A 16621-nucleotide genomic window follows, 5' to 3' on the forward strand; every position below is an offset into this window, starting at 1 on the left:
CCCTGATCTTCCTCCAGCTCCCTTCTCCATCAATTGGACCTCCTGCCCTGCCCAGAATGTTGTTCCGCACTGCGTGGGCCCGTCAAGCCGCGCCTTTGAGGCGTCACGCTTTCACTCCCCTTGCCCGTCGCTCCGTCACCACCGACGCCGCCTCGTCGCATGCTGAGAATGTTCCGCAGGTTTGTTGAGCCCTTCGGAAAAGTCTCTGATACGGCGATGCTAACGCGCTATGCGCTTTCCACAGGAGGATGACAAGCCTTTTACTGTCCAGCTTTCCGATGAGAGCTTTGAGACCTATGAGATCGATCCCCCTCCCTACACTCTGGAGGTTACCAAGAAGGAGCTGAAGCAGATGTACCATGATATGGTCTCGACCAGGTATGCATCATTGCGGAATCCTTAATGTTGTGTTGATCTGGCTCTAACGTTTCGCTCTCATGTTAATTTAGGCGCATGGAGATGGCCGCCGATCGTCTCTACAAGGAAAAGAAGATCAGAGGTTTCTGCCACTTGTCGACTGGTCAGGAAGCCGTCGCGACTGGTATTGAGCACGCCATCACCCGTGACGACAAGATCATCACTGCCTACCGTTGTCACGGTTACGCTTACATGCGCGGTGGTACCATCCGGTCCATTATCGGAGAGTTGCTCGGTCGCCGTGAGGGTATCGCCTACGGAAAGGGCGGCTCCATGCACATGTTCGCTCCTAACTTCTACGGTGGTAACGGTATTGTCGGTGCTCAGGTCCCTGTTGGTGCTGGTCTTGCTTTCGCCCAGCAGTACAACGAGGAGCCCACTACTAGCATTGTCCTGTACGGTGACGGCGCTTCCAACCAGGGTCAGGTCTTTGAGGCCTTCAACATGGCCAAGCTCTGGAACCTTCCCGTTCTGTTTGGCTGTGAGAGTAAGTTCTCCTTGATTACGGGCCAGTGAAGATGCAGAGGTTCTAATTTGTCGCAGACAACAAGTACGGTATGGGTACTTCCGCCGCTCGTTCCTCCGCCTTGACCGAGTACTACAAGCGTGGTCAGTACATCCCTGGTATCAAGGTTAATGGCATGGATGTCCTTGCCACCAAGGCTGCCGTTCAGTACGCCAAGAACTATGCCGTCTCTGGCAACGGCCCTCTCGTGATGGAGTATGTCACCTACCGTTACGGAGGTCACTCCATGTCCGACCCCGGTACCACCTACCGTAGCCGTGAGGAGATCCAGCGCATGCGCAGCACCCACGACCCCATTGCCGGTCTCAAGCAGAAGATCCTTGACTGGAAGGTCATGACTGAGGACGAGCTCAAGGCTCTGGACAAGGCCGCTCGTGCCTTTGTTGATGAGGAGGTCGCCATCGCCGAGAACATGCCCGTTCCTGACAACAGCACCCGTATCCTCTTTGAGGACATCTACGTCCGTGGCAGCGAGCCCAGGTGGATGAGGGGTCGCACCGTTGATGAGACCTTCTACTACTAAGTATGACGCGAGGTGGCTTCTCATCGGGGGTGACAACGACGGAGGACGTATAAAAAACAATTAAATTGGCAGGCTCCTATGCAGCATTACCATGCACGTTTACTATGTAATTTAGCCGGGGATTTATATCTATATTTTTGCATTTTTTCTCCTACAACGTTAGGAATATACTATTGGAGATTGTTCGAACATTAATGGTAAATAAATTAAGTCTCCTTAGCGTGTATGTAGACATTATCGGTGAAGTTTCAGCACTGCAATATGACTTGGACAGGGATACGCTGTTCGCCAATGGGTATCATAGCAATAAGATCAAGCAACAGACCGAACCACAAGAATAAAAATAAAAAGAATTACGAAGGCTCCTGTCTTAGCATTTCGAGAATCATCTCCTGCGTTCTCTGTACAGAATCCAACTTCTCTTCTAAGGCCGCCCGGTCCCTTTCCAGCTCTGACCGGAGCTCATCCCGCAACTCCTGCCGGAGTTCCTCCTTGAGCTGCTTGATGGCCGACGCATGCAATGCTTTCTCCTGCCTCTCGCCTTCATCGAAGATAGCTTCCTCTTGGTTAGGCGGCCTTGCACGACGCTGGGGGTCTGAGTTTGAGGCTAACGATGCGATTAAGGGCGATGACTGAGGTTCTGAGCTCACAGCATCTAAATGCTTGTTCAGTTTGCCTAGCGTTTCTATGACGGCACTCATCATGCCATTCTCTCCAGCTGAAGGTGGAGCAGACGAGGACGCTGGATGCTGGGACGACCACCCAGGTGAACTGGACGGTTGATTTGCAAACATGTTTTCAAATCCGGGAGGCAGCCGGACTAGATTAGGTGTAACAGGGCCAGCAGCAGTAGGGACAGAGGCAGGAGCAGGTGGAGGAGGCAGCGGACCCTGACTTTGGTTTCCACTGATCGCAGTATTATCCACTGCTGGGCTGGACGTTTGTCTCCAACCGTTCGAACTCGGAGCATCCCACGCCGGTTCCCAAGACCTTTCTTTCCTCTTGCGAGACCGGCGCGAGTCGCGTTTCTCGATCCGCCGTGCCTCGGCCTCTTCCCAGCGCTGCCACGTCGGAATCCAGGCGTCGACTGCTGAACGCCATCGCGGATTCGATAGGTCTTCATTCTCCGAGCCACCCTTCTCTCGCTGCTCCTCGAGAAACTTCATGCGCTGCTTCGTGACCAGCTCAACCTTCCGCCGCACCGAGTGCCACGAATACGGATGTCCCTGGTCGCGCGTGAATTCCGCCGTCACTGTCATCCACCACTTGCACAGATTACTGCGCTGTCCGAATTCCTCCGCATGCCGATTACAGATGTTGAACAATGACACCTCCTCCAACGTCGTCAGGCGCTTGCCATGTTTGCGGGGTGTATCTCCTGCCATCCCGCTACTATCCATGTCGTCGTCTCCCAGCACCCGATCCATGATACTATTCCTCCCCGCAGACCCCATCACAGCCCCTCCGGCAGCTGTCGCTCCAGCAGCAGCCCCTTCCCCTCCTCTCCTCGAATCCTGCACGTCCCCATGCGACGGTACATAATCCGTATCGCCCAGTGCATCCACCCCCACCACATCGCGCCCCCCGCTCACAGCATCCGACTGATCGCTATCGGAGCTCTCGATCGATTCCGCCGAAACTCGCGACTCAGCCACCACCGACACCCCCGGCGCATGTTGCGGCGTATTATGCCTCGGCCCTGGACCAGCGATGGCCTTCCCGCCAGCCGGACCACCCCCAACCCCAGCTGCCCCTCCTCCCGGTGCGGCAGGTGCACCCATCCTCAAATTCGACGAGAGGGTCGGCAAAGCACCAGGGGGCGCATTATGCGGGCGCGACATCCACCGTAGCTGCGACATAGGGTACGAGGAGTGAGACGAGGGATTGGGCGATTCGAGTCGGCGGCCCGGTGTCGTCGTTGCTGCGTTCGCCGCCACATGATGGTTCGGACTATGCCCATGCCAGGAATACATTAGGTCTCTTTTCAGGGCGGATCTAAGAGATCCAGGTTCTGGGTTGGCGGGGGTTTTTTTCTTTTCTTCGTTTGATGGGCGATTTCTTCTCTCTATCTCTCTATCTCTCTCTCTCTCTCTCCCCCCGGTTGCTTTTTGGTTTGTGGCGAGTCGGGTTTAGAGTGGGTTGTGGTTATGTATCGGTGGTGGAATGAAAAAATGGGGCGATGTTTTGCAATTTTACCGCGTTGATAGGTGATAAGCGGGTAGGTGTAGGTTGGTTTTGTATTTTTCAGCCAGTATTAAATGTAATTGACATACGTCTCTGACCCATCCCATGACACATATATATATACATAGTTTGGTCTAGAACTAGCGGGTCTATCAGGCTGTCAGTCCCATTAGTATTGCTATACGATGTATGATCCCAAGCGTCTAGCTACACGACTATTGATATTGAATTGGAGATTGAGGTTGCATTTACATTCACTTGATTGTACAGGGGGTTTGTGTGTGCGCTATCAGTTCCAACACCAAACATGATTTTGTCCTCCCGCAGGGAACACAAGGTAGATCGATAGATAGATAGGTACATCTATGAGAACGGACATATGCCAAATAACAAGAACAGACCAGATACCCAGTAATACATGACTGTGGAACATGCCCGCAGAACGTAAGAAGAAGAGAAAATCCTAAGGAGAAAATACAATGATTATTACATGGTCGTTGCGTTGTCTACCGCCGTCTCAGGTACCAGGCGAAAGCGGCTGTACCAACAGGCTCACCGAACGGTGTCGGCACCTCCGAGAAGCCGGGACGAGCCACCGGATGGCGCAGGTAGACCGCCGCGCAAATGTTGTGGTTGACCTCGAGGTATCGGGGAATGAAAGCGAAAGCACCCATGTAATCGCGGGGCCTCCAGGGGGTGGCGTAGGGCTTTGTGCTGTCGATGGGGTTGTCACGCATCTGGACGAGAGCACGCTTGAGCACATCGAACTCCTCTTCTGTGAGTTCCGAGGTGTCAACTTCTTCCTCGGGGTTCTCGGCGGCCTGTCGGAAAGCCTCAGTTAAGGCCTCTCCGGGCTGGGATTCGCTGGCAGTAGCAGATTCGGACGCGGATTTGGAAATGTTCTGAGTCTCGTCGGAAGACTGATCCCGCTTAGAGCGCTTGGTGTCTTTCTTCTCCGCAGGCTTGGCCTTGAGGAGGGTAATAAGCTCAGAGAATTGCGATTCCAGGTTGTCAGCGAGAACGGTGCTTGAATCGGCGCGAGAGAGGACACGCTTGACGGCCTTCTGGAATCCACGGAGTTCCTGCTTGCGCTTCGCGGGGAGTACATCCTTGCTGCCAGCCATGATGGTCTTGGCCTGGGCCAGCAGGACCTTTAGCGTCTCTCGTGGGTCGTCATTCTCCTTCTTTTGACCCTGTTCCTCTGACTCGGCTTCCTTCTTCTCTCCTGAATCTTCCACAGCACCCTCCTCCTTCACCTCCGCCTCCGCTTCTTGAGACTCGGCCGACTTTTTCCGGGCAACACGTCCCTCTCGACGCTCGTGTTTGTCCTTAGGGGCACCGGTTGCATACATGACACGCTCGGGATCGACCTGGAAAAGATCGCCAGGGTTGAGGAGGTAACCGGGGTATCTCATCTAGAGAACCATACGTTTAGCTCACTAAGCCACCTCGACATCTAATCTTAATCAAAGAATAAAAGCATACCTGCTTCCCATTAACCGTCACCGCACCGTGAACAACAAACTGTCGAGCCTGTCTAGCACTGCTAGCAAACATAGCTCGAAAGATAGCCACATCCAATCGACGCTCCAGAGGAGCAAATGTCATCTGTGTAAAGGGTGTCAATCGAGGAAAGTCCTTGGTGCCCTCCACACCTGCTCCACGACCAGCGGACATCCCGGAGCCGTCGTCCTGGGCTAATCTAGCTGGGCTCATGGGCACGACGCTGCGAATGCGGCGGGAGAACATGCGCGCCCATTGGCTCTCGCGGACTTGTTCACCATGGTATGATCTGGCCATGGACTTAGCGGTCCATTTTTGTTGGAAAAATGTTTTGCTGCCGGTTGGAGGGTTACGCAGGCGCTGCAGGTTGAATAGGTTATATTTGCTCCATGATTGTCGGATTTTCTAAACAGATTGGCATTAGCTGCTGAGAGAAAGAAACTTCAAGAAGACGAATTCACAAAGGGGAAGCTTACAGGCTTGCTCAACGGCGTAGTGGCCCTGTTTCTCATGATGGCGAGTCGGTTGAGCGTGACCTTGATACTATGTCCTGCTGTTCATCCAGCGATCTTGCGGCCAAAACTTCGCATGTGGCACGTGATAACTTGCACATGACCTTGCAATTGATTTTAATGCCATGTTTGTCAGGCAGTAAGGAACACAGAGATATGGCGGTGGTAGTGGTAGGGTAGTGGTTCGTGATTGGATGGAAGGGTCTCGCTTGACACTAGCGTGGGTTGGTGACCCCACCCACTTCTATAAGTTCCCCAGATACCCGACACCCTTTTGAATTTTTTTCTTCTTTCTTTTCTTCATACTTACCTTGTTTGGGTGGCTGCGATCAAGAAGGCGGTCCACCACGGATTGGTCCCTGCATTGCACAGCGCGGTGGAACAATCCGTCCAACGGCCTTCGGGTCATTGGCAGGCGTATTCTTTGGCTCCGTTCCACTTGGTGGAATCATCATTCTCTTTTCATCATCTCTCCGCCTTGAGCGGGGGTATGGAGAAGAGGGATAATACTTAATGTAGTTGATTTGTATCACAACCCCCTTCTACCATGGCTGTCTGAGTTTGTACTACAATGAATTGCCAGATCTTCGCATATAGCAGGCTATTGTGTTTTCAAGTTATCCCCACCTGGTCTCTATTTAACAATAGCCCTAAATCCCAAATTAATGCCATCGTAGTAGTACCAGTCCTGTATCATCATTACTGTCATATTCCACCCTGTATATCTATCTACCTGCTCATCTTTGTTCTATTCCTGCTGCTTTGAACTCGGGAACGCTTCGAGCAGAGCCTCGGCCTCCTGAGGATTCACAGCGTCGTCCAAGATCTCGTGGGCCATCTCTACCGTTTCATCCTCGATACCGGCCTCTAGTATCTGCCCTTCGCTGAACGCGAGTCTCGTCAGCACCACTAAAAATTTCTGTTTGCCTCCCGTTACTCGGCTGAGCTTCGACTGGAGATCGACGTGCTCTGGATGCCGACGGATCACCCCGTACACTAGATGCATCAACCCATTTACTAACGCTGCGTGCAACTCCTTTTCGGGCGGTGATGCATACAAAGCATCTAATTCGTCGTGCATGGCTCGGATTAGTCGTGCTAGCGCTGTAGAGTGTGATGCAATGACCATGCTGCCGTGAGTACTAGCGGGGGCCTCTTGATTGAAAGCTACCAATGTCAAAAGAGACAATGCTTCCAGCCGCATATCGCAAATCTCCGAAGCCATATAAGGGGGCTGTCCCTCGTCTACCTGTGGTATCTCACTCAGAAGGTTCGCCACGCGATCAACGATGTAGTTTTCGTTTGCGACCTGGTCCTGCTCCGTGTCCTGAACAGAACCAAAAGACTCGATGCGAATGCTGGTCGATAGGAGGTTTAGGGTTAGGACGATGTCGCTTATGGATTGCGAGCAGTTTAACATCATCAGGATAAAGTCGTAGCGCATGAATCGCCAAAATTGCTCCAACACGCGGTCGATATGTAAGCATGAGCAAGCTATTTGGTACAGGAGGCCCAGCGCCTCAGTTGAGTTTACAAGAGGCTGTAGCTCAGATAATGGCGTCTGTCTGACCTGCCCAAAACTTTGCCGCGAAACGGGGGAGTGTTTAAACCGGGGGATGCCGTTAACTTCCCCCGACTCTTGTAATAGCGGGACTAGGTGCTCGATCAACTCGGAGGCGGACGAAGGCGCATCCAGAGCCAAGACATGCCGCATAATCCCCATGAAAATGGGAACGGGCTCGAAGAATCTTTCGCGCAGAGCACGAGACCATAATGAAATTATAGCCCGTGCGTATTCTAGCAAATAACTACCGATATCAAGGTTTGCCACTTCCTCCAATAGAATTGACGAGAGTGTTCGCTGAGGCTCTGATGGGAATGTTAATCTAGCCATCACTTCAATATCACTGTTTTCGTTGGGGAATGTTCGATGATTCAATAGGCGCTTGACCAACTGCGAGTTTTGATCGTCGACATGCACGGCTCGTTTCGGTATGGCTTCATCTAATGCATCGTCCGACATGTCACCGACAGCAGTTTCAACATGCATAAGCTCCGGCTGTGGGCTTAAGTCAAGTGGTATCGGGCTATCCTCGCTGAGCCTCCGCTTCCGTTTATCACCCACTGTCGGGCTCATTCGCTTATACCGCGTAGATTTGCTGGGAGAGACGGCAAGGATCTCATCGTCATCGAATCCATCGCGGAAAGGCAGGGCTTTGTGTTTCTTTGGTGTTCCTGGAGCTGGTTTTTCCTCTGCCCGGCCTTTCGCTTTCAAATTGCTGATCCGCATGGACTCTTCGGCAAGGTCTTGCTTAAGAAATGCATTCTCCGTGGCTAGCATCTTGCCTTCTGCACGTGCGGCCTCGACTTCTTCCTTGTGCCTAGCTACCTCCTCAGCCATCGCCTTCCGCAGGGCGGCAACCTGACGTTCATAGTTTTCCGCAAGTTTCGCCTGGTTTGATCGGATGATAGCAATTTCCCCAGCTTTTGTTTCTGCCATAGATCTGGCCGCTGCCAGCTCTTCCATCATTCGCTTGTACCGTTCATTCTCCGCTGCCAGCTATTGTCAAGAATTAACGCTGCAGTGATGCAGATCAGGGACCTATGACGTTACCGTATCGTTTATTATGGCGTAGGCTACATGACCACGCTTAGAGTGGGAAGCTTTCTCTTCAACCTCCATGGCCTCGGGGTAAGCTTGTTCACCCTCTCCTTCCGGGTTGGCAACAACCTGGTAGGAGCCAGACTGCTCAGTAGGTACAGCTGGTTGATCCAGCCCATGCATCGACTCCGTCTCATCTTCTAGAACCACCGCGTCCAACTCCCCTACATCCAAAGCGCCGTAATCGCTGGTCAATCCCGTGTGTAAATGCGCCGGGGGATTTAATGAAGCATTGGGGAGGAAGGTCTGCTCGGAAGCTGCCGCTTGGAAATTATGACTAGTAAAGGCTCGAGAGGGCTGGCCTATTGCCGCTGTAGTCTGAGATTGGGGCTGTGCAGTCTGGTTTGCTAAGACCGCGTTCTGTTCCAGCTGGAGTAATGTGCCCGGTGGCAGATCCTCGAAGCCATCATCGGAGAAGAAATCATCATCGTTTTCTTCCATGCCCTAAGATGTACGATCGCCATGAATGAGAGAATGAAAGGCGAATGTGGCGTATGAATGACGGAATGACTGCAGTAGATAATGGGGCTTTAATTGTTGGGGTTATAAGCAACAAAAAAAACGTAGGGGAAAATAACGCCTGACGTAGTAGCCGGTCAAAGTCACGCTGCGGCCACGGGACCTCATCTCCCTCTTCTTCCTACTCCTCCTCTCCTCCACTCCCTCAGTATCACCCCTGCAATTTGAACCGCTGTCAATTAAACATTGACGGGAAATTGCTCGTTGAGTCCTACCCAGCGGCGTCGGTTTTTTGTCCGTGCTTCCGCCGATCGTATTCGGTCGCTATTTCACATGAAATTTTAATCTATTAACGACGATCACCTGTGCTCACTCTCTTCTCTTTTCCCTTTCTCACTCCCTTTCTCCTCTTCGCCCTCCCCTGTCGTACCTTTCCTTGTCGGCCCTGTCCCGACCCCCAGTTCCCCTTAAGATTTTCTTCTAGACTTTCCCCTCCTTCCCCACGCATACCGCTTGGGTACCGCGCCATCCTCCTTTCTCCCACCCGGCTCCTTACACCATGTCCAAGCCACGTCGGAACGTCAGGTTCCCACACCGGGCGTCGGAAACTCGTCGGTTAAGTATCTCAGATGCCAGCGATGCCGCTTCTGAACCCGGAAGTCCGTCAAAGAATGGCAGCGTGTCCAAACCCGAGACGATTGTCGAAGAGGTGAGCGGCCCGACTTACTCAATGTTGTTAGGGGACTAATCAGAGAACACCGCCAGAAAGCCGAACAGCCGCAGATGTCCGATTATGAGAAAAAGAAGCAGACCTTCATTACCCGCACAATATGGACTTTCGTGATGATCTTTGGTTTCTTTATTGCCATGTTCTCAGGTCACATCTACATCATTGGCCTCGTTACCGCAATTCAAATCATCTCATTCAAGGAAGTTATCGCTATTGCCAATGTGCCGAGCAAAGAGAAGAATCTCCGTTTCACCAAATCGTTGAATTGGTATTTCCTAGCCACAACCATGTACTTTTTGTACGGTGAAAGTGTCATCTACTATTTTAAGCACGTCCTGTTAGTCGACAAGGTGTTGCTTCCTCTTGCGACTCACCATAGGTTCATCAGCTTTACGCTCTACGTCATGGGTGAGTTGTTTCCCCCTATTCTAGAGTACCAGAGCACAGACATTTACGGTTCTAATGCGAGAGTGTAGGATTTGTCTTTTTCGTTGCATCTTTACAGAAGGGACACTACCGGTTCCAATTTACACAGTTCGCTTGGACTCACATGGCACTTTACCTGATCGTCGTACAAGCGCACTTTGTTATGAACAACATTTTGGAGGGAATGATATGGTTTTTCCTCCCAGCGTCTCTGGTCATTACCAACGATATTTTTGCCTACGTTTGCGGAATCACGTTTGGCCGGACCCAATTGATCCAACTGTCTCCCAAAAAGACTGTCGAAGGGTTCCTCGGTGCTTGGATTTGCACCATAATTTTCGGCTACTTCATGACCAATGTCCTAATGCGCTACAAGTACTTCATCTGCCCGGTAAATGATCTTGGATCCAACGTGCTGACGGGGCTGGAATGCACCCCAAATCCGGCCTTTATGCCCCAGCCGTACCAAGTTCCGGAGTGGACCGGGGTGGACAAGACCTTTTATATCGAGCCCATACAGTTCCATATTTTGATCTTCGCTACATTCGCCTCCCTAATTGCCCCTTTTGGTGGCTTCTTCGCTTCCGGGCTTAAGCGAACCTTCAAAATAAAAGATTTTGGCGAATCGATCCCGGGTCATGGCGGTATCACCGATCGGATGGACTGTCAGTTCATCATGGGCTTCTTTGCGTACATGTATTACCATAGCTTTATTGCCGTGTACAAAGCTACTGTTGGAGACGTCATTGAGACCGCCATCAACGGCCTGACGGTCGAGGAGCAATTGGAGGTGGTCAGAGGATTGGGCAAGTATCTGTACAACCAGGGTACTGTTTCCGAAACGGTCAGTGTACCCTCCAATATCCTTTTATGAGACTTCATTATATATCAAATAACTAACCACGTGTAGATCTTGGAGTGTCTGAACACTGAGCTCAAGCGCCGATGAGAAACGTTCGATGATGACCCATGCCATTTCCATTCTACCTTTCAGTGATGAAACCCAACCCCCTCCCGACTTACTCAAATTTCGGAATCTTAAAAGTAGCGACTCATATTTTAGAATACCATTTTTAATCGGTCGTTATTCGACATCGCTAGAGCCCTTTAACGAGCTTCAAACGAAACTTCTTCCTCAACGGTGGCTACCGAACGTCTATCTTACATTACGCTTGTTCTCTTGTCTTGCCTTCACATTGGGTCATTCTTGTATAGTGTCGGGAAAGTACGATCAGAAGGTTAGGTTCATGTCTAGGTACACGTGCGAAAGGGGGTATTGTATTTTTTTTCTTTCTTTCCGTATCATATTCTGGTATGTCAAGCCGCCATTGTCTGACGGAACGAGACTGGCGTTTAAATGGGCAATGTAAAGTCTTTCATATATAAGAAATATATGTTCATCAATTACTGGGTTATGCGCACTAGCGGTACCTGTTGTACTGACTAGCTCAACGAAGTTCCTAACCAGTATTCTATGAACAGGTGACTTGGATATATATACTATCCTGAACGGTGCCTTTCCACTGGGAAGTATTGGGCAGACTCCAAGGAATATCCGATGCACGCTAGTATCGAATCGTTGGGTCATATCATTGTAGGAGCCAATCACTCCGCTTTCCCCATCGTACCTTTGGCGTTCAGCGTGACGGGGATGCTTTGCCTCTTGCATTTTTGGCCTAGCATTAGATGGTACCCTCTTAATTAGTGCCACTCTTCCACCTCGCGAAATCCAGGTAGAGGCCGCCGTACTTTTGTTCGGCGCCAGTAACTGTTGCAAAAGTAGCTGGCGAGCCGATAGAATCAGACGTGCAGACTGCGGCCCGTTCTGCACTCGTCGCAGTATGCTAGCCGTATGGGGTAATGTAGCTATGATGCGGGGATTTTGGCAGCTCATTCTTCCACTTCGTACTCCTCCATTTCGACCTTGAAATACTCGGAAACACGGGCCTTCTCTGCACCCGCACATTCTGTGTCGAGCATAAAGCGTACGGCTCCATCCCGACCTTTCTCGCCGGCTCTGGGTCTTTCCCCGTTGGCAGCGACAGGTGTAAGCGGATGCAGCCTGGCGCCTGATTTCTCCAAGGCGGGCTCCTTGCCGCTCTTTGCGCCATTAGCAGCTTTTAGGTCTCTTGACTCATTGGCCCAGTGTGTGTAACGAGGGAGTCCTTGGGCTTCTGCCTCTTTGTTCAATGGGATACGAACTGTGAGGAATCGATCCGCTGGGAAATGAGGGCCAACTGAGGTGGAGCCACGACTGTGGGTATACAGCTCCAGTAGGTCAAAGAGGGTTTCTGATACGATAAGTGAGTGCCCCAGTATAGAGCATTTGCGAGGAGCACTTACCCATTACTTCTTCCCGGCTGGTCTTCCACTTCTCGTAGTCTACTCCCAATTCGACCGCCTCAATGCGCTGGTCCAACAGACGGCCTGCCAGTTCTAAACAGGTAAAAGCCATAGTTGACGCAGTCTGCTTGATTGGAGCAAAAGTACGATAGAGGTCCTGCGAAATGCGATATGCCACATTAGACACCGGCGACTGCGACGTAAGGCCATAATGTCTGGCAAGCTTGATCAGGGTTTTCTGCGGGTGACGTGTCCGAAAATCAAAGCCTGACGCCTCAAGCATAAGCCTCTCCAATCCAATGATACCTCTAGCATGTACTTCGAAGACCTTAGAAGTGTTAGCATGGGACCAAGCGCAATGCAAACGCAAACCTTACTGGATTATCAGGAGATATATGTTCTGAAGGTGGTAATTTGAGATTATATGCTGCGCACACAATCTCCCGGGACTTTTTCAATGTGTCCTCAATCTTGCAAGCGGTAAACAATGCAGCCGCAGCAGCATCCTAGACAGTCAGATGATTTTACCTACATAGGTGCGTAGGGGTGGTAGCTACCATATAATTATACTCGCTGTCAGGATGAACGAGTCGAAATTTGTGATAATACACCACAGCCGTGTTGAAGGTACGGATAGGTCTAATCCGTTAGCATATTCTCTTTCTCTTCAAAGCACGTTGCTGTTTCTTTTGGTGAATGACGAGTAATGGAATGGTCAAGCAGAAGCTACTGAATACATACAAGTATAACACTCGGCGAACATTGTCAATCCACGTTACTCCCTGCAGGCGCAGTCCTTCCTCACGTAGGGGATTGACGCCCATAGCCGCAATACATTGTTGAATAGTCTGCTCGAATATGTACGGCTTGGCTACTTGGATGAAGGAAGGATGAATGGAAGGCGGCTCCGGTATGCTTGCCTCCGACGCGGCTTGATTGTTCGAGCCATCCTTCTTCTCCGGCACCATACTTGCGAATGGTACTAAAATCTCCAAACAACCGGACGGTGATGTTCGAAAGGATGAAATAATAGCCTTGGGATGGAGGAGCGTGATTGGAGACGACTTCGAGTCACGTGTAATGCGCGGAAAAACTGTTGTTCCGCTGTTTTTATTTAAACAGCATCTGAACAAAAGTCATAGATACTACATATTCATGAACAAGTCTCCATTAAAGAAGGGGTAGGAGGTGCAAGATTATAATGTGAAGGAGTTTGTATTATATGGTTCCTGCAATTCTGTTTGCTGCTGTGGGTCGCAGGTTAAGTGAATAACAATTATCTTACTAGTGCGGCTGAACATATATATATGCTGTACGGAGTAGTACAAGTAGTACTAGAAACAGTAAATCTAGGTTTCCTCCATGTTTCTTTGACTCCAAGTCAGATAGAATTTACGGCACCCCCCTCCCTTCACGGGTAGCTTTCGCCAACTCACTCTGAGCCACATTGTCCGCATACCGCTTATAGACCGGGAGGTAGTACTCCTTCTCACTCGTAGTTTCTCTCACACTTCTCCTATCCTCTACCGCTTTTAGCCACTTCCTCCACCGCTGCCAAACAAGCTCATCCCCCCCCCCATTGCCTTCCGCCGGGATGCCAAGCCCGCCCGATTTGTATTCATCAAAGACCCACAACCGGACCGCCCATGGGGCGAGTACCAGATCTGGCAGCGCAATCTGATCTCCCAAGAAGAATGGTCCGTCGGCATGCATTTCTCTAGTCCACTCCTTGAGGTGGCCCAGGAACTCCTGTCTTAGTCCCTCCAAGCCAGCTGCTGGGTCCTCACCTCCTGACTTGGGCTGGTATTGAAGAAATCGATGGAAAGCTGGGATAATCCGCGAGGTAACATAGTCGATCCAGATGCGTACTCGGGCCCTGTCGTAGGGGTCCGCTGGGAGGAGGCGTGGAGAGCTATCTGGATAGGCCTCCTCGAGGTACTCAAGAATAACTGTGGATTCGTACAGGGGCTTGGCTGTCTGGGCAACCCCGTCTTTGACCAGGCAAGATAATGTTGGCACCAGACCGCGCGGGTTCAGTGAGAGAAGCGACTGGGGCTTGTGATAGGGGTTGACTTCGATGTATTGGTAAGGGATTTGTTTCTCTTCTAGCGCGAGCCAAACTCGTTGGACTTGAAGAGGTTAGCCAAGATTGCAATTACTAGACATGCCGTGCATATCATCATCAGGTTCACAAGCGAGACACACCAAAGCTGTCGTTCAAGTCAGTAAATTTGCCTATCGTACGGATTCATAGACACAAGCTGATACTAAAATAAACTTACGGACAAAACCACCCCGCATACAGCTTCAATGGTTGCTCCGCACGGTGATTGTCGACTAACACTTTGGCTGCCCCCGTTGCGTCAGGGTGGACTCCTGCATCTGGAAGGGGGGCCATGTTGGAGTTATACAAGTGCGGCCAAGAGAGAGAGAGAGAGAGAGAGAGAGGGAAAGAGAGATGAAGTGCAAGTTGGCAGATGTGGGGGGTAATTATGACTTATGTCCTCCTTAAATACTGCGTTATTACTTCACCATGCTGAGTCAGTATGTATGATGGTGTCATCGGATCACAAGATTATTAATTCGCTCGGAGGCAAGGACAAATGCCGGTTGATTTTACTATGTAGATCTATCTAGTTGAGAACGACGGTATGTGAAACCGGAATCTGCCACGCCAAAAACCCCAAAAGATGCCAAGAAGCAACTGCTTCGACTAATCCCCATATTTCCTGATTAAATTCTGCATGATTGACACTGCTCCCGATCGATACCCAGCCCCGAAGATGGCGTAATGATTTAGATGGTGATATCTGACCTGGTTAGAAAACCCGTGGGCGTGGGTTGAACGAGGGGGAAGAAAAAAAAAAAAATAAGAATAAAAATAAAAATAAACCTACAGCTCGTACAGCCTTACCCGGTCTTCATACTCCTCCACCGGCTCAGTCCTAGGGACAATCTTATGGTAGGCAGTGAAAAATGCCGGCCCAAAGCCTCCAAACATCTTCATGATTCCCAGCTCATACTCACTATGCGCATAGCATGCTGATGGATCGTAGACAACGTCGCCCACCTCTTCATCTCCCTTGCACCCACCCCCCACAATCCTTCCACGGTCTGCATTGCCACTCCAGAGATCCCCATGAACAACCGCGGGTGTAATACCTTCTCCGTTTCCATTCTTGTCGTAGCCTAGATGGCCATCCCCTAGAAGGGCGGGTACTACCGTGTGTGCCGTCCGCTCCACTAGATCTCGTAGACTGGCGTCTCGGCCATTGCGCTTCTCCGAGGTTTCGAGAATCGTCATCAGCCGTTCATTGGCGTAGAAGTCTGCCCATGAATCGTGAAATCGATTAGGTTGCTTAGTATCACCACAGAAGGTCGGCACGGGGAACCCGAACCGGTGTTTCCCCGTCTCAGGATCCAGCGGAGCCGGGGTCGAATGAAGTTTTCCTAGCCTTTGAGCCAGAGATTGGCCCATCCGGCCACCACCCCCCAGGTCCAGGAACTCAGTCGCTAGGTAGAAGTTCCTTCCGTTGCTTTCTTCCAGAGGGCCCCAAGCTAGAGCGCGGGGACAAAATCCCGGTACGGATGTTGCTATAGCATTTAAGGACTCATATTCCCCTCGGAACATCTCTTCAGCAGCTTTGCCATCTGCGGATGTTTTGACAAAGTATCGTCTCTCTTCCTCATAATGTCCATCTGCAGATGGTACTGTTGCTCGAATGGCTCCTGTACTGGTGAAACCTGACCCCAAACCAGCAGTGGACAAGCTGGCTTTGGAGGGATCGGAGATGGAGAGAGCACGCAACAGCGATGCGGGGACAGGGGCCATGGCTCTTGTTTGGTAAGAAGATGCTATGTGAGTTAACCTGGGAGATAAAAAGAGGACGGGAATTGATGGCGTTATGTACCTGAGGACTCGTTCCTTGCCAGGGGATTGATTCGCCGGAAATGCTTCAAGCCATTGCCGTTCCGATGACGTATCCGGTCAGGTCCCACTTCTTATCTTATCGATAAGATAAAATAGGTACATACAGGTATGTATGTACATACATACATATATACTCATAGATACTAAGTACTCCATGCAAATACCAGACTCGCTCAGCTGAATGCATGATATTCCAGAATGGAAAAAGCCCCAAACGTTTCCCAGTCATCAAGGATGGAAGAGGAATGGAAAGAAACAAGAGCAAGAGGAAGAAACTTTGTACGCAGAAGCCAACATGTACATTTATCATAACCCTTTCAAGATCTTTATACAACCATCCCAACGCCGACCATAGTTCATAGAGCTGTGCCTGTCCATGCAGCATGGAAACAAACAACCAAGAGA

At 50.7% G+C, this 16621-nt stretch overlaps 8 protein-coding genes across 8 annotated transcripts; 2 read left to right on the forward strand and 6 right to left on the reverse strand.

Moving 5' to 3' along the window:
* Positions 1-2: 2 nt before the first annotated feature.
* On the forward strand, positions 3-1653 carry BDV38DRAFT_256435 (pyruvate dehydrogenase (acetyl-transferring) subunit E1 alpha). The gene is made up of 4 exons (XM_032055518.1): positions 3-179; positions 245-378; positions 450-904; positions 961-1653. The coding sequence occupies exons 1-4, from the start codon at positions 57-59 to the stop codon at positions 1464-1466; spliced, it is 1218 nt and encodes a 405-aa protein (XP_031910078.1). The 5' UTR covers positions 3-56; the 3' UTR covers positions 1467-1653.
* On the reverse strand, positions 1654-3604 carry BDV38DRAFT_256437 (uncharacterized protein). The gene has a single exon (XM_032055519.1). The coding sequence runs from the start codon at positions 3437-3439 to the stop codon at positions 1820-1822; it is 1620 nt and encodes a 539-aa protein (XP_031910079.1). The 5' UTR covers positions 3440-3604; the 3' UTR covers positions 1654-1819.
* A 477-nt stretch (positions 3605-4081) lies between these two features.
* BDV38DRAFT_168825 (mitochondrial 37S ribosomal protein uS4m) lies at positions 4082-5787 on the reverse strand. The gene is made up of 3 exons (XM_032051917.1): positions 5630-5787; positions 5136-5558; positions 4082-5065 (listed from the first exon to the last, which is right to left on the reverse strand). Exons 1-3 carry the CDS (start codon positions 5663-5665, stop codon positions 4157-4159), a joined length of 1368 nt encoding a protein of 455 aa, XP_031910080.1. The 5' UTR covers positions 5666-5787; the 3' UTR covers positions 4082-4156.
* Positions 5788-6000: 213 nt separating this feature from the next.
* BDV38DRAFT_256441 (putative DNA repair protein Rad26) lies at positions 6001-8848 on the reverse strand. Its single transcript, XM_032055520.1, has one exon. The coding sequence runs from the start codon at positions 8193-8195 to the stop codon at positions 6414-6416; it is 1782 nt and encodes a 593-aa protein (XP_031910081.1). The 5' UTR covers positions 8196-8848; the 3' UTR covers positions 6001-6413.
* An 11-nt stretch (positions 8849-8859) lies between these two features.
* On the forward strand, positions 8860-11032 carry cds1 (phosphatidate cytidylyltransferase). Its single transcript, XM_032051918.1, has 4 exons — positions 8860-9495; positions 9552-9924; positions 9993-10786; positions 10853-11032. The coding sequence occupies exons 1-4, from the start codon at positions 9346-9348 to the stop codon at positions 10889-10891; spliced, it is 1356 nt and encodes a 451-aa protein (XP_031910082.1). The 5' UTR covers positions 8860-9345; the 3' UTR covers positions 10892-11032.
* A 292-nt stretch (positions 11033-11324) lies between these two features.
* On the reverse strand, positions 11325-13461 carry BDV38DRAFT_168847 (putative cyclin). Its single transcript, XM_032051919.1, has 5 exons — positions 13027-13461; positions 12843-12924; positions 12663-12791; positions 12286-12613; positions 11325-12233 (listed from the first exon to the last, which is right to left on the reverse strand). Exons 1-5 carry the CDS (start codon positions 13251-13253, stop codon positions 11833-11835), a joined length of 1167 nt encoding a protein of 388 aa, XP_031910083.1. The 5' UTR covers positions 13254-13461; the 3' UTR covers positions 11325-11832.
* A 66-nt stretch (positions 13462-13527) lies between these two features.
* Positions 13528-14742, reverse strand: BDV38DRAFT_256450 (uncharacterized protein). Its single transcript, XM_032055521.1, has 3 exons — positions 14568-14742; positions 14491-14495; positions 13528-14414 (listed from the first exon to the last, which is right to left on the reverse strand). The coding sequence occupies exons 1-3, from the start codon at positions 14681-14683 to the stop codon at positions 13678-13680; spliced, it is 858 nt and encodes a 285-aa protein (XP_031910084.1). The 5' UTR covers positions 14684-14742; the 3' UTR covers positions 13528-13677.
* Positions 14743-14960: 218 nt separating this feature from the next.
* On the reverse strand, positions 14961-16296 carry BDV38DRAFT_168885 (putative fructosamine-3-kinase). The gene is made up of 3 exons (XM_032051920.1): positions 16197-16296; positions 15183-16121; positions 14961-15095 (listed from the first exon to the last, which is right to left on the reverse strand). Exons 2-3 carry the CDS (start codon positions 16115-16117, stop codon positions 14999-15001), a joined length of 1032 nt encoding a protein of 343 aa, XP_031910085.1. The 5' UTR covers positions 16118-16121; positions 16197-16296; the 3' UTR covers positions 14961-14998.
* Positions 16297-16621: the final 325 nt, after the last annotated feature.

The sequence above is a fragment of the Aspergillus pseudotamarii genome (genome assembly GCF_009193445.1).
Source record: "Aspergillus pseudotamarii strain CBS 117625 unplaced genomic scaffold BDV38scaffold_58, whole genome shotgun sequence".
Lineage (NCBI taxonomy): Eukaryota > Fungi > Ascomycota > Eurotiomycetes > Eurotiales > Aspergillaceae > Aspergillus > Aspergillus pseudotamarii.

Coding starts and splice junctions, on each gene's coding strand:
- BDV38DRAFT_168847 (XM_032051919.1), bottom strand. CDS start 13,253: ATGGTGCCGGAGAAGAAGGATGGCTCGAACAATCAAGCCGCGTCGGAG. Junction 12,614..12,662: donor ATATATCTCCTGATAATCCA/GTAAGGTTTGCG, acceptor AACACTTCTAAG/GTCTTCGAAGTACATGCTAG. Junction 12,234..12,285: donor CAGCCGGGAAGAAGTAATGG/GTAAGTGCTCCT, acceptor TTATCGTATCAG/AAACCCTCTTTGACCTACTG.
- BDV38DRAFT_256441 (XM_032055520.1), bottom strand. CDS start 8,195: ATGATGGAAGAGCTGGCAGCGGCCAGATCTATGGCAGAAACAAAAGCT.
- cds1 (XM_032051918.1), top strand. CDS start 9,346: ATGTCCAAGCCACGTCGGAACGTCAGGTTCCCACACCGGGCGTCGGAA. Junction 9,496..9,551: donor CCGAGACGATTGTCGAAGAG/GTGAGCGGCCCG, acceptor GAACACCGCCAG/AAAGCCGAACAGCCGCAGAT. Junction 9,925..9,992: donor CTTTACGCTCTACGTCATGG/GTGAGTTGTTTC, acceptor GCGAGAGTGTAG/GATTTGTCTTTTTCGTTGCA.
- BDV38DRAFT_256437 (XM_032055519.1), bottom strand. CDS start 3,439: ATGTATTCCTGGCATGGGCATAGTCCGAACCATCATGTGGCGGCGAAC.
- BDV38DRAFT_168825 (XM_032051917.1), bottom strand. CDS start 5,665: ATGAGAAACAGGGCCACTACGCCGTTGAGCAAGCCT. Junction 5,559..5,629: donor CTACGCCGTTGAGCAAGCCT/GTAAGCTTCCCC, acceptor CAATCTGTTTAG/AAAATCCGACAATCATGGAG. Junction 5,066..5,135: donor TGACGGTTAATGGGAAGCAG/GTATGCTTTTAT, acceptor ATGGTTCTCTAG/ATGAGATACCCCGGTTACCT.
- BDV38DRAFT_256435 (XM_032055518.1), top strand. CDS start 57: ATGTTGTTCCGCACTGCGTGGGCCCGTCAAGCCGCGCCTTTGAGGCGT. Junction 180..244: donor ATGCTGAGAATGTTCCGCAG/GTTTGTTGAGCC, acceptor CGCTTTCCACAG/GAGGATGACAAGCCTTTTAC. Junction 379..449: donor CATGATATGGTCTCGACCAG/GTATGCATCATT, acceptor ATGTTAATTTAG/GCGCATGGAGATGGCCGCCG.
- BDV38DRAFT_256450 (XM_032055521.1), bottom strand. CDS start 14,683: ATGGCCCCCCTTCCAGATGCAGGAGTCCACCCTGACGCAACGGGGGCA.
- BDV38DRAFT_168885 (XM_032051920.1), bottom strand. CDS start 16,117: ATGGCCCCTGTCCCCGCATCGCTGTTGCGTGCTCTCTCCATCTCCGAT. Junction 15,096..15,182: donor CGGGTAAGGCTGTACGAGCT/GTAGGTTTATTT, acceptor TAACCAGGTCAG/ATATCACCATCTAAATCATT.